We start from the raw sequence: 14509 nt of genomic DNA on the forward strand, positions 1-14509 counted from the left end.
ATAGACCTACCTGGCTAATTATATACTAGCTCAGGTATGCAGGTAGCAATGGAGGTTGGCAACATTAACCCACATAAACTAGCAATCCAATGATTAGAGGAAATGCAGGTAGATACGCAGCCCCTGCTGAGGCCTGTGCTGCCACGGCTACATCACAATTGGCACTTAGTTCCTTTACAATGAGCTAGAGTGTGTCCCAAGAACACTGACTGACGTAGGAAAACTATGATGCTCCAGACTGATGCCAACAAGGGCCAGACGACAACATTTGGTCCTGCTCACGTGTGAGATCCCACTTCCTGGTAATACTTGCTGCCTATTCAAGAGTATTTTTTGCCCTGTCACACTTTGCAGTACGCACCTATTCATTGTGGCATTACATACTGCTGTAATTAAGATTCTGCTTTGATTTCCAATATAAACATACCATATTAGTAGCAACTTTTTCTCTGAAAGGACTCCTGCGTTTACTACATACACTTCCTTATGCTTGTTTTACCAGAAGTAGAGAGAGATGCGGGTTAATCGGGCTTCATTACTACATCTCTTATGTGATAAAAATTATTCACTTAATTTGAAAGGAAATATTTTGTGATTATCTAAAATCTGGTACCAATTTTATCACTGAAATAAGAGAAGTGTTTATTACACACAGAATTTTGATGCTTCCCTTATTACTGGGATTTTTCTATGTTAACCTTCAGCTCTTATGGTTATTTTGCAATGTGTTCAGACTGAGCTGTTGACCAACCAAACTCAAGCTGGTTCCCCGTGGCCTTTAGCAGTATTTCAGAGAACAAATGCCCTCGAGTCTGCTGTGTTCTGAGCCGAGCACTGTTGAGCAAGGTAGGAGGATCCAGTTCCAAATTATTTCTGTCACAAGTGGCATAAAATAAAAGAGGTTGGAAACAGGCAAATTCTGTTTTCACTTCCATAAAAGGAAAGACTGGGCAGCGGACAAGAGAATTCAAGGTTAATGATTAATGGACAAAGAATTTCTTGCAAAGCATTGATAATTCTCTCCTTTTCTCATCTCTTTACAGAATTTAGCAGCGCATTCTCCAACTCCCATTCAGTGAAAGAAGAAATGAAAAGTTTGCAACTTCTCTCATTTTTGTTGCTTTCTTGCATCATCACCCCAGCAAATACATATGGAGGAAAGAAAAAAGGTAATATCCTATCAAACATAAATAGTGATCATGAACTTTTTTTGAAATGTTTGTGCTATAGAAATTAAGTAGTATTGACTGTCTGGTCATCAGCATGTTGGTGTTTGGGGTTTGAGTGTTATGTTCCCTTAAAATGCGGCATTTATAACTGTTTATGTTTATTGGAAAATGTAGTTTGTAATTACAACAAACATTTCTCAGTGGAAATCTATACATTCTGATACTATAGACTTAAGGTAATCTGACCTTTAACAAAACTTCTACTGAAGCTAATTTAAAAATGTATTAGTATATAAAAATATACACTGAACTGTTATCAGTTATAATCTTTGGTGTTGGAAGTATTCTATAAAATAGATTCAGTCTCCTACTATGAATAAAAATTTCTAGCTATCTGACAGTGCTGACAGCTTTCATTTTCTGAGTTGCGTAATATAGGCTGCCTTTCACCTCATGTGATGAATATCTTTGAGTGAGAGATACATCTGCAGTATATTTTGTAGTAAAGTACTGTGGAGGATCTTTATAATTTATATGGTTGTACAACCATTTTCTACGCATTTGTGACACTGCACATTATGTCGGTATCTGTGTGACTGTTGAGTATGACAGTGCATCACGTAACTGTATTTCTTAAATCCCCTCTAATGTGATTGACAAAGACAATTCCATGTTTGCCTGCACCGTTGAGCCATACATAGCAAGCATTAGTTTTCCTTCTTATCTAACTGCATTTCTAATACTCTGTCAGGAGGGGATAAATGCAGCTTTCTCCTTAGCTGGAAATAAAGCAAGATATGCACATTCACAGAAGTACGGCCTCTTTCAGGAGCTGTGTTCTACATTTATGTTAATTTGTATTAACAGTTTTAGAAACAATTTCCTATAAAAATGCTTTATATATAATAGACAGAGATTTCAATCTATAGGAGGCAGAACCACCTTTCTTTGATTCTGCACATTAAACTTCCCCTTGGGTTTTACTTTGAACAGTATAAAATCCTTGAATTAAAACACAATGAGAACTGTAAATTTCAATTAATGCTATAACTTGGCCTGGCTCACCGGGCAGCAAGGCCTGCACATCCTTAACAGTCTCTTAGCAAGCTATTTAGAAACCTTGATCAAATTCTTGATCAAATCAGAGCACTGGTTTTAGTTTGAGGCTTCTAACATTATCTTTGCCCAGATCTATTCAGACTCCACTGTGCACTTAAAGTTTAGTTCACCTTGGATACAAACACAAGGCAGAGAGAAAAAGTCACCGCACCCCCACTCTTTTACAGTCGCAGGTCTTGCCTTATGCCAGCTCACATCCCCCTGCCCCCACTCTCCGTGGCACCTTTTATAGCAAGGTCAGTCACTTCACTCTCTCCATCCCCCTTTCCCCTCATGACCTAGTACTCCTATGTCAACAGACTTCACTTGTTTGCTTATTGGTTCTGCAGCTTAAAACCTTGCTTGTGGGCCACAAAAGACAGGTCACATGTCATATTAGCACTAGCAGATATGCCTAAGTTTATCATATGTTGAAGAGAGAGACTGATTTAAGAAGCAGAGCAGGTAAAAATGCAAAACAATCTACTGTGTTTTCTTCTAAAGGCTATCCACAGCCTAACTCGATCTGCTACTGAGAGCAGTTACAAGGTTAAAGGTCCTGCTATTCCATTATGTAGAATTCAGACCCTTGTCTCCTGTCAGTTTTAAATTGGTACAACTCTAATTCACACTATCCATTTAAATTAATGTATATTTCTGCACCTTTCACTCCCTTCCTCTCCTTCTCCAATCCAACCTCAGCCACACTAGCTCTGTCCATAAGATAATGCAATTCCCTGTTCTCAAAACTTTGCCTTATTTCTGTTACCATTTGAATCATCAGTATCAAATGTCTGGCATGTAATTTTAGCCCAAGCAATTGCCTATAAGGGAACCATCCTCTAAAAGAGCAATCACCGTGTAGTAAGTCCTTCTCATTTATTTGTATCCAGCAAATAAACAACACCCTGCTTCAATTTTCTCTGTATCATTCTATCCCCCTACACAGTAAAAGAAATTACATCACAAAAAAAGAATTCATAGGAATTAGACTGCAGCAGGTAAATCACTGTAGGTAGGTTTATATAAATCCTTTTGTTCAAGTTATGTAAATAAATACATATTATAGGTTCTTATTTTATACTTAAATACATAGAATAAGATGGACTGCATTACCACGCAAACACATCATCACATTTAAAGCACATGCAGAGGTTATTCTTAAGAAGCCACAGAGTGTTTCTGAAATGCCATGGTTTTCTTGTATATTTATATAGCAGGAAATAAATTTGGCATTTTTTGGCAAAAGTTCATTATCTAAAAGCAGCATCCCAAAAAAAGACCAGAAATAAGCACCTAAAAATAAGATCCCTGAAGTTGAGCCAAGATGATTCTTTCTAAAAGTATGCAAAAAATATTTCAACGTAAGCTCTTATTTATTTTTATTCTTCTGGAAACTTAAAACCAGATGGAAATATATTCCATTATTCCACTTCATTGTGTAGAATAGTCAGTAGTTGACCTGAAAATATATGTTGTTGAGCTAGAACTAAGTAAATTTGGTTTACAGTCACTCAGATCCTATGTATCCTAAACTCCTTATGTCCTAAACTCCAGCTGTGCTTCCATGACATTGCTGTTCCAAGGTTCTCAGTTTCTTCTCCCCATCTCTACAACATGTCTATATTCCTGAATTACCCCATGACTTAGTGCCTCCCATGGTACCCCATGGATGTCCCAGCACACTCTAGCTTCCTCATGTACCTTACACAACCCTTGCTCGGACGCTCCTCAGCCTGAGATCCACTCCATGGTCTCCCTCCCCAGCCCTGCACTACTGTGACCTCCTCACACCTCCTTACTACTCAGGTAGTAACTGGCCCAGGGCTGCTCACTGCACCAAGTGGGAAGGAAGCTACTACACTCCTGTGTTTGGTACTGGTGCTCAAACACAACCAAATTCCAGGGACAAAATGGTTTGAGCTAATTGCATCCCCAATGCCTGCATGAGCTGAACTCAAGCACAAACCAGTACTCTCTGAGTTTTCCTGTCTGATGAGTGGTTGGTTGTCTCCAAATGACAGAGTGCAAGGTAACAGCTAAGCTTTATGGATAAGCGAAGTGCTAGAATTAAATGTTTACTTGAACACTGTGTAAATGCAATAGCAAATGTGTTGCTACAACGGTCTTTCTTCTCTATCCAGCTGTTGATTTTCAGAAAACATGTAGGAATTTAATATTTGATACCTCTTTCTCTCTATAAAGTTTTATTTAAATTGGCTACAAAAATTACTAAAGAGAATGATTCTCTTTCTCTCCCTCTTCTTCATATGCACAAATATACCATGATTACAGCCTATGGAAACAAGACTAAAAAACATTAATATTTCTAGTTTACTTCAATGGAGTTTGTGCAGCATCACTGACCTCAAGATTCAGGTCACTTCTACTTAAATCGTTTGAACAGGGATTCAGGAGCTAAATTTTATCTCATTCTGAAATATTTGTCCAAGACATCCTGGAAGTTGAAAGTTCAGATTTTAGTATACTAACCAGTTACACTAATGATCTATGTTATGCCATTATTAGAAAAAATTCTACAAATGTATTTGCTGCCATTTTCTGAGTAGCTGTGTTTCAGAAAACGGTATACGTACACACCATTTGCAATGCTCTCAGGAGTCTTAGAATTCTACCAAAATTTCTATAATCTGAAACAGATATTTTTCCTTCTGGCACCTGGAAAAAATCTACAAATATAGTTTCAGACATAAATTTTCACCACAGAGTCTGAAATATAACTGTAGTCTAACTAATTGAAGACCCTTTGCTTTTTCCCATGAAAAGAGACAATAATGGGCACTCGATCGACAAAGGAACTATTCATGCATGAAACAAGTTTCAATATTTCTACTAATGCAAGTGACAGAACATCTTAATGAGGCCGTTAAATTCACCAGAGGACTGTAATTCACTTGACTTAGGCATTACATTCTTCTGACTACTACTGTATGAATAGTGGTTGAACTCATATGACACTTGAGAAACTTGAACACACAGAACATTTCTTGATAACGTGGCAGTGCAATCTAATTGCTTAACTAATTTTCTTCCTTTTTCTCTCAAACTAAAGAAGGTTATAGTTGTTTTTTAAATATATATATAGTTTGAATGAAAAATATCAATAAAACCATTCATTACTAAAGAGAACATTTTTCTTTTCTGATTATTGTGTAGTTCACTCTAGGTTTATATTGCACATTTCATTTTGGTAAACACAGTTATGCCCAATCCATGTGGAGCCTCAGGGTTAGTAATAGGGTTTCATGAACAGCAGTGCAATATTGATGATGTAGCTCATAACACCATATGGTCCCCTAGGGCGGCCTTAACACAGTGACCTTTTTTCCTATATGTTAGCTAGAGCTAAGAGACTGTTTGCTGAAGCTAAGTCGGACTCCTCATATAGTGGAATAGCTTGGCAGCAGGTGGATGGGCCAGCAGCCACGTCCAAGCAGCATGATTAAGATTTCCTGGCAACATAAGCAGTAACTGGCAAAAGAGACAGAAGGGGCCATCTATCTGCACATGCCAAGACTGGGTGATAAAGTTCACTGCTTTGGCAACAGGCCAAATGTGAATTACAGTTCTTCCAAAAAAATATTTTCATGTCTATGTTCCAAGTTAAAAAAATTACCGCTTTCACACTTTGTAGCTTTTCTTCTAGAAAAAATGTACGGTTTTTTAAGTAATACTACAATGACATCTTTCTTGCTTGTTCCTTTTAATTTTTAAAAAATTGTTACAATTGCTAATATCCCCAGGAAGCATTACCTGCACAGGATTGCACACCCTTACACATACCCAACAAAAGCTTTTGCTGGTGCTGAAATGCTTCTAATACAACATGGTTGCGGAAATGGGAGTTGTTGCCTAAAAATAGTCACAGACATTCTCCTGCCTTCTCTGATTTGCTTGCCCAGTCCAGTAAAATCCATTTGAATCTTCTACCAACAATACAGTTTATATTTGGGCTCTTACTTGGCCTCCAGACTTCATGGTGTTTCCCTAAGTACAACAAATAACTATCAGGTAAATAACAGAAAGAAAACGACAAAAATGAAATCTAGACGTACTGAATATGAGTGGAGAAGGGGTTTAAACACATATTGCTCTCTGGAATAAAAACAGCATGTCTGATCTGAAAGATCAATTTTTATTAGAGAAGCTCTCAAAATTTCTGCTATTTTGAAGTATTTGATCCAAACACCATTTCCTCATTTTGCATATTGCTTTAGTCAGTAAGTGAAACTGATGGAGACTACTTACAGAGGAAGGTACTGAACCATGGGAGAGATTATGACAGAGCAGGTCCAAGGACAAAGAGAAAAACATACATATATGTTTGATCTTGCTTTGCCTCTGGAGTTGACAAACTCCCATAAAATTCCACTACACTGGCATATCTTAATGCTAACTTTGTAAATATATAGAAAAACTGCTGAGATTAAATTTTTAATTTTAAAATGTTGTGTACTTGGCCTCCAGACTTCATGGTGTTTCCCTAAGTACAATAAATAACTATCAGGTAAATAACAGAAAGAAAACTACAAAAATGAAATCTAGACATACTGAATATGAGTGGAGAAGGGGTTCACTTGTGGCTCTACTTTATGCATCTTAGTCTGAAAATAATCTGTAGTATCTGACTGGAGGATTTTATTCAGTCTTTCAAGCACCGCTCTTCTCCCTTTCATCAACAAAGGGACATAAGGGATGTTAGAGGACATCAATTAAGGTTTAACTCCATGTTTGCTAATCTGCATTGCCAAAACCCACTCGAATTAGGGATTCTGTCAAATCAGGGTAGGAGGGCTGTGTGTGTTCCTTAGTTATATTCATTAAAAATTATGCTGGAAAACTATCAAAATACATCCTGATTTATTTACCAAGCAATTAATTGTGTAATTAATTTATTGTCCAAGCAATTAATTATCATGATTTTTGTCTAAAACCTGTCCAGATCTGACCTTTGATTGGAATTCTATGAGTTGTTATAAAAATACTAATAATTAAATTGTATTTATGATTTAAGAGGATAGCATTTTGATTAGTTGTATTTCCAGTTGATTTCTTTCTGTCTTTTAGTGAAGTAGAATTGCTAATTTTCGTATTTATGTCGCTTGTACTTAAGATGCCAGTGCCAATGCCTTCAAGGTTTGCTTTTTAGGGACTGGCAATAAGAAGGGAAGGGACGTGGGAGAAACACTCAACTTATTTTTAAGGGTAAATTGTTTGGGCAATTTTTATTCACTACAAACAAAATATTTTGAATGGCATTATTCAGGGAATGCTTTCACCCCAGAATTTACAGCTTTCCAACAAAATTCTTTTAAAAGTTTAATCACTTGTAAGAATGATGGATAGTATTTAAAATTATCATTATTTTCAGAAAGATATGAAAGCTACTGCATTTCTGAAACTGAGTACTGTTACTGAAGCAGTATATTGCTTTCAATGCCTAAATTGTGAGGAAAAAATAACAATATGAATTAGCAATATTTTTAGGACGTGTGGAAAAGGTTTAACCTCAAGTTTATTGTGCCAGATACATGATTTGTAAACTATGCATCTTTCTTACTGAATTACATTATGTAAGAATCCCAAAAGCCTTCTACAGGTATTGAATCAGGCCCTTAGTAGCTACTTAAATTCTTTTTTAATGTCTAATCTTAGACTCTAGTCCCCATTAAAGCTGCAATATCACTCCTCTTCTGCAATTCACTAGTCAGCAGTTTTCAGACCTTTCAAACATCTGTACAATTTCATAACCTTGACTAAAATAGCTTATGTCTATGACAACATATACATTGCCACCTACACAACAGTGCCTAGCTAAACTACAAGGAAACTTGACAACCCTGATTGCATTTCATGTGTTTATGCAAATGAGAGTAAGCAGGATGCAGCATGACCTAGAGCAGAGGTTCACTATCAAGAACAAGACTTTCACAGGCCGTATCTGTGCAGGATTCCCTAAATCTGCTGTTCAAGTTAAGGACCAACTACAACAAGGAAAAAAATAGAGTCTTCTCTGACACTTGAAAGTAACTCCAAAGCAGTTTTTGTATATTTTTCAGGAAGAAGCAGAAAATTTAATGGACAGGATGTATTCCTCCCTCCAGAGTACAGAGCAAATGGAGGGAACTGTGACTAGATTACAGTTAATTCTCTGGCCTGCACTTCCATTTGTGCCGAAATGAGCAGGGCAGGTTGCAAAATTAGAGTCTAGATACTAAAAGAAATAAAAGAACTTAGAATATTAAAATAAACAACTCAGTGACTGGACCTCTGCAGTGCTAGAAGATACATGGAATGCCAGCTGGCACATCATCTAAAAATCTACGGTGCTCTTTATCCATCATGGCTACCTTCTGCTTACCTGGGAATAGAAATTAAAGCTTGTTCTTTTAATTGGGAACAGGTTTTTGTAAGAGACATAATAAATCATTGCTTTCTTAGTAGATGACATCAAAGACTCATGGAAGCCGAGGCACTAAAATGAGGTGTTTGTATCAGAAATCTTTGTTTATAGCTTGCCCAATAAGGCTCTTTTTAGAGCTCCTCAAGAAAATATGTCAGCGTGAAGTGCTGAAATTGCTCTTCTGTGTTTCATTGACTATTGCAATTCTGCCATCTTTACTTATACTGGCTAGTAAGTACTTCATTATCCCCAAGCTCACTTGCATACTACAGTACTCTGCAGTACACCAGTGAGAGCACTCAGGCATCGCCTTCACCAAAAAGACAGTATTCCAACTGGTTCCAGCTGAGCTGTACTTATTGCTCTCTAGAGCACACCAAGGTCAGTATAGAAAAAAGAGACACTGAAAGCATTCGTGTGGCCAATAAATAATGACATTTCAAATACCATCAAATATCCATAGAATGTGTACGAAACATGAGATTTTGCTTACTACACATGAATTGGTGATCTTCAGCCTCCATTCTACACCAGTAGAGAGTAGGCTGTCCCACAGAGAGCATTAGGAGATTTCCATATTTTTCCTAGGGCACAGATACCTTTCAGATTCCCCCTTTCCAAAAACTTCACGTGCCTTCCCTTTTCGCCAGAGCTCTACCTCCATCCCAATAGCAATCCCTGCACTCTTTCCTGGAGGGAGGAGTTCTGCATGATCCTCCTGCATGCCATTGAATAGCCTTGGTTTCTTCTCACATGCTATGTGACCATAATGTGATCTTTTATTTTAATATGCTAATTTAAAGGAACTACAACTTTTCTAAGAAACTTCAGCCAATGAACGTGTCTGTCAGCACCCTCTGGCTTGATAGTGTCAGCATTTCTAAGGAATGCAATGGAGATTATTAACTGAAGCAAATGGACAAAACTTGCAGTCTTTGATCCAGCTCCCAAAATAAACAGTGGTGATGCTTACTATTTTAATCTCCCTAAATCACAGCTCAGATTAAGTGGCAATAGGAAGGGCTGCTGACTACTCTGTATTCTTCAGTAGGGACAGGACATGCTGTAATTTGCTGAGTGTAGAGACCTTGACATCTGGGATTTTAGGTAACAGAAACAAACACAATTACTGCAAATGTTCTTAGAGAATAAAAATAAAAGCGGGAGTGTGACATATTGTTCCATCCAAGAGTAATCTTTGCACCTCTCTTCTCCCAAACCCATTTCTGGAATTTTAGTAAATTCATAGGATTTGCACTTTGGATTTGTTTGGTTTTTCCCTTATGATTCTGTGCTCTTTTCTATCTTTCTAGTCCACTTTATGAAGATTGTGTACATCCATTAAAAATCTTCACCTTTACAAAACATTAAGTGCTAGTCAGCTAATTACATTGAGGATACCTGCATGGCTTTAAGATTAAGCTAGCCATTCATTTAAATGAAACGTTACTCCCCTGAATACCACCAAATAGCTGATATTTATGGGCCTACCAGAAACTTTTAAGTTATTACTTTCCATCTATGATGTATCAATGTTAGTTCTTAAGCTGGAAAAAAAAAAAAAAAAAAGAAAACCACCAACAAAACTTCTGGGTTTGGATACTTTGAATATGACTGATAATCCTGATGTGCAGAGGGGAAGCGAACTCTCAGACATCAGAGAGTTACACTGCATGCGTTGAGGTACTAGGTGCTCTGAGCTCAGAAGGACTTCTCACAACATGTGCTTCAGATCAGCATTTAGCACTCTGCAACCCCCAGCACATCATTGCTTCTGATCGCCTCTTTAGACATTCTGGACCAAGTCCAGAGTAATCTGAACAAATGAGTCTCGAGTCTTTACCAAGTGACTGAAGATTTCTTTTACAGTTACTCGGTAAGCTACTTTAAGTAACAATTCAGCTACTGACTACCTGTATTTTTGTTTTTCAAAGTAAACACAGCCACTCAACTTAACTGTAATACTACAGAACTCTCTGGATCCATAAAATTGCCAGATGAAAGATTGTGTCTTTCAGATATTCTTTTATTTCATTAAAATAATCTTTGATTTTAGCTTAAGTAAAATTACGATTGAAATTATTCTAAGTAAAATCAATTTTTATTAAAGCTGGTAGTAGATTTCCCTTGGATTTTCTGTGAGCTGACACTGCCTGGAAATTTCTGTCTTGAATGTAGGCTCTTGGAAGGGGTAAGTAGTTGGAAAAAGCAATAAACCAACATTTTCCTTCTAGCTGCTGTCCCTCAGTCTATAACTGTGTCCCTGAGCAAGCTTAATTGATCAGAATAAGGCAATCAGATGTGAATGTTCTTTTCTCTTTGATTTTTAGAATGCCCTTTAAGAGTATAATCAAAGTGAGACTAAGGACATGAGTTATGCCAAATTAAGAATCTAACAGAAAATCAAACATTTATATTAATAAAAAAGAAGGGGTGACATTCCACATGTGTCCAGCTCTGGGGAAAATCAAGGCCTCAAATACTTGATTTTTGTGTTTGGTACTTAACCAGTGTTCAGTGACTGCAGATGTTTTAAAGTCAAAGGGAAAGGTTGTGGTTCATTACACACTTAGTGATATTAACAACTTAAGCAGCCCTTGCTTCAGGCCACTCTTGCAGGTACCTCATAAGACTCTCCATTGTGCCCGTATAGCTCCTTGTAGCAAAAAAGCTTGGAAACTGATCCAGTTGAAAAATAATCCTATTTTTTTTCTTGGTTATCCTACTTTTTCGCTGGATGAGCTCCCTGATCTTGTTCACTGTGCAACTAAGCGACCAGCTGTGCTGGGACAATGATGGGGACTACAGGAGGTCAGAAGTGAGTGGATGGCAGCCAGATGGGGAAGAAGTCTGCTTAGAGTTGCTCAGGCAGCACTGAAGCCAATTGTCTAATTAGGAACGAAAGACCCTTACTACTGAGTCCCTCTAATTTTTAAAATTTCATCGGTAATTTTCAGTTTTTATTCTCGATTTAAAAAAAAATAAATTATGCAGTCTACCTTATCAGACTTCCCATCATCTATCTAATTTAGGAATAATAGCATTTGAAAAAAACTAAAACTATACCATTTACAAAGGAGTAAGCAGCACTAATAGCATTATTGGAGCTGACAAAACAGTGGAAGACACTTCTCACATTAATATGCCCAGGCATATTAATCTATTATTTTTCTAAAAATTCCTCTCAAATCCTACAGACTACAGCAACCAGATTCTGATGTCATTTACATCATTAAAACTTTGGGGTAATCCCAGCAGTTTCAGTGAAGCATTCTCCACTGATTCTTGTGCAGGAGAAATGAGAATTTAACCTTTGCTTTTCTGTGCATGACTACAGTGATTTTATTTACAATTCCTGGCTCTATTAGAATTTTAAAGACGCTTTCCCCCTCTAACTTAATTGATTGATTTCCAAAAATCACTTTAGCAAAAGAAAGAGAAGTCAGAAAAAACCCAAATTTATCATTCCAATAACAGCTCATAAAAGACTGCAATTTATTTTTTTTTCTGGCTAGTGTTAATAATATTTACACTGGAAAGGTCTAGGGCAATCTCCTTGAAAATACAATTGTTTTCTGCACCATCAGCAACCTATTAGCCAGATGAAATAAAAATTTTGTACTTCAGAGCTTTTTGGGTACTTGCTGAAATTAAAGCTTTCATTTCCCTCAGAACCTCTGTACATATTTCAGCAAACTAACCATGGGGGGTTGGAACTAGGTGATTTTTAAGGTCCCTTCTAATCCAAACCATTCTATGATTCTATGAAAAAATACCAAAACTAGAGAGAAAAGGTTTAATTATGAATAATCTAGTTTCTATTCTAATCACTTTCCTATTATTATTTCTGGTTTTAACAAGGCTATTTAGCCTACATGAGAAATCCCTCTAATAATGTAATCCTGGTATATTTTTGAGAGATCTCTGCCTTTTTTCCTTTTGATTCCCCAACACCACCCACTTCTCTTTCATTTACACACAAGCACCCACTTAGTTAATTGTGTGTGATCACTAAACAGAGAAACATGAAGGCATGAGCGTACCTAAGCAGATGCTGTGCACAGAAACAAAATCTCTATCCTTCAAGGACAGGGTAATTTCTGTCAGGCATTTTAAAGCCAAGGCAGGTCATTGAAGTTATTATTAGCTCTAATTAGCACTCCCACAAGCTGTTGAATTCTTTACCTGCTGCCAAAGGGCACTCAATATGGTGCAGAATTTGCTAACATCTTTGAACGAATCAGAGAAATAGCTCCTCTTTAGAAATACAGGTCTATTAAATGTGAATAGGCTTTTGGTAAAATTATGTCTGATCCACGTACCAAATGATCTATAGAAGCAGAGATATGATGAAACTGTTCCAAAACAAAGACATTCTACAAATGTCTAAACAGAATCTTAATGATAAAAGGAAGACATCTGGCCTTACTGTATTAGTGCTATATTTTAAACTAGCAGGTTACAGACAAATAATTCATACCCCATCTCAGTTACAACACTGTTCTTTTAAGGTAGTGTTTTAGTAGGAATTTGAAGACAAGCCTGTATGAAAACTGAATTTTTTCCCCTAGTGAGCAGCCCCCCCTTGAGAATTAGAGAGATCTGAACTGAATCACAGACCTCGAAATAAAATACTGATCCTAATTGTGTGACAATGTCTAAGAACTGATGAAAGCCCAGTAAGACATCGCTTTTGTACGTTAGGCACATTTCTAACAAAGTGCCATAACAAGGAAGCCTGGCAATAGCTCTCATTAGAAAAAAGCACTGCTACAGAGCAGTAGGATTTCTATGAAAGAGGAGAGAAAGAAAATGTGTTAAAATCAGCTATTTTGGGTCTACAAGACAATCCATGGTATGACCTTTAGTCTAGAGATGAATTTTCTACAAAAAAAGTAAGCAAAATTGTAACAAGAGTCATAAAGTAACATATTATAAAAAGTAAAACTAGTAAAATAATTATTGTAGAACCCAATACATAGGAACCAGGCACCTAAAGGATTCACTTCCAAAAACAAGGCCCTATTTTCTATGGAAAGAAGTTGGAAACAATAGAAAGATGTAAAGATACAGGCAAGACTTGTCTCCAACTACCATTCCTCACAAAAGTGAAAAGCAGAGAGCAAGAAACAGAGAATAAATACTGCTATGTTTGCAAAAATTCAAGGCCCGGCCCAGTGCTGCTAGACAAGTGACAGCTCTTCATCAGCTGGAGGTGCAACCCACCAGCTGAAAGCTAACAACAGCTAGCATCCAGACTGGGGCTTGCCTGTGTCACTTGGAGCTACCCTCAAGTTTGTGTCTGTCACTGACAGGGTGTAACTTCACCCCAAGCTCCACTTAGCAATGTAGTCTTGTATTGTATGCATTTTCATACTGCCAAATGCCAAATTTCAGAGCTGGGAATAAGGACCCCAGGATATACATGAGTCCCTTCCATGTGATGCAACACATCACGCTTTGTGGCTGCCAACGCTCAGCCAGCCCCTTTTGACTTTATGCCATCCTTAAAGTACCGCTCAAAATTTTAAATAACAACTCCAGAACTCTGAAGCATCAGTAATATTAATGGTCACAAGTTTAGCGTGTTCAGTATTACTACCTCTGTTTTAAACAGACACCAAAACCTGCCAAGCTTCTAGGTACTATTACACAGTATTCGGTGGCTGGAGTACGTATCTTTAGCTTCCTGGTCCCATTCTTGAAGCCATTTTCCTTGTTACACTGCAGACAGAAATGTATTTCCTCTAAAACTAATATACAAATAGTGTCAAAATTCTGGCCTTCCCTCCTTCAGTAATAGTACCATTAGGTAGAT

The 14509-nt window shown here is 37.3% G+C and overlaps 1 protein-coding gene across 2 annotated transcripts in view; it reads left to right on the top strand.

Annotated features, from left to right (window-relative positions):
• Positions 1-1037: 1037 nt before the first annotated feature.
• Positions 1038-14509, top strand: part of LIPC (lipase C, hepatic type) — a 59795-nt gene continuing 46323 nt past the window's right edge. Inside the window, exon 1 of one of the 2 annotated variants that reach the window (XM_074599703.1) lies at positions 1038-1169. In XM_074599703.1, coding sequence (XP_074455804.1) covers positions 1088-1169 — 82 coding nt within the window. In that variant the 5' untranslated portion in view covers positions 1038-1087. The remainder of the gene's footprint in view (positions 1170-14509) is intronic. The other variant, XM_074599705.1, reaches the window with a different exon arrangement.

The sequence above is a fragment of the Larus michahellis genome, chromosome 9 (genome assembly GCF_964199755.1).
Source record: "Larus michahellis chromosome 9, bLarMic1.1, whole genome shotgun sequence".
In the NCBI taxonomy this organism is placed as follows: domain Eukaryota; kingdom Metazoa; phylum Chordata; class Aves; order Charadriiformes; family Laridae; genus Larus; species Larus michahellis.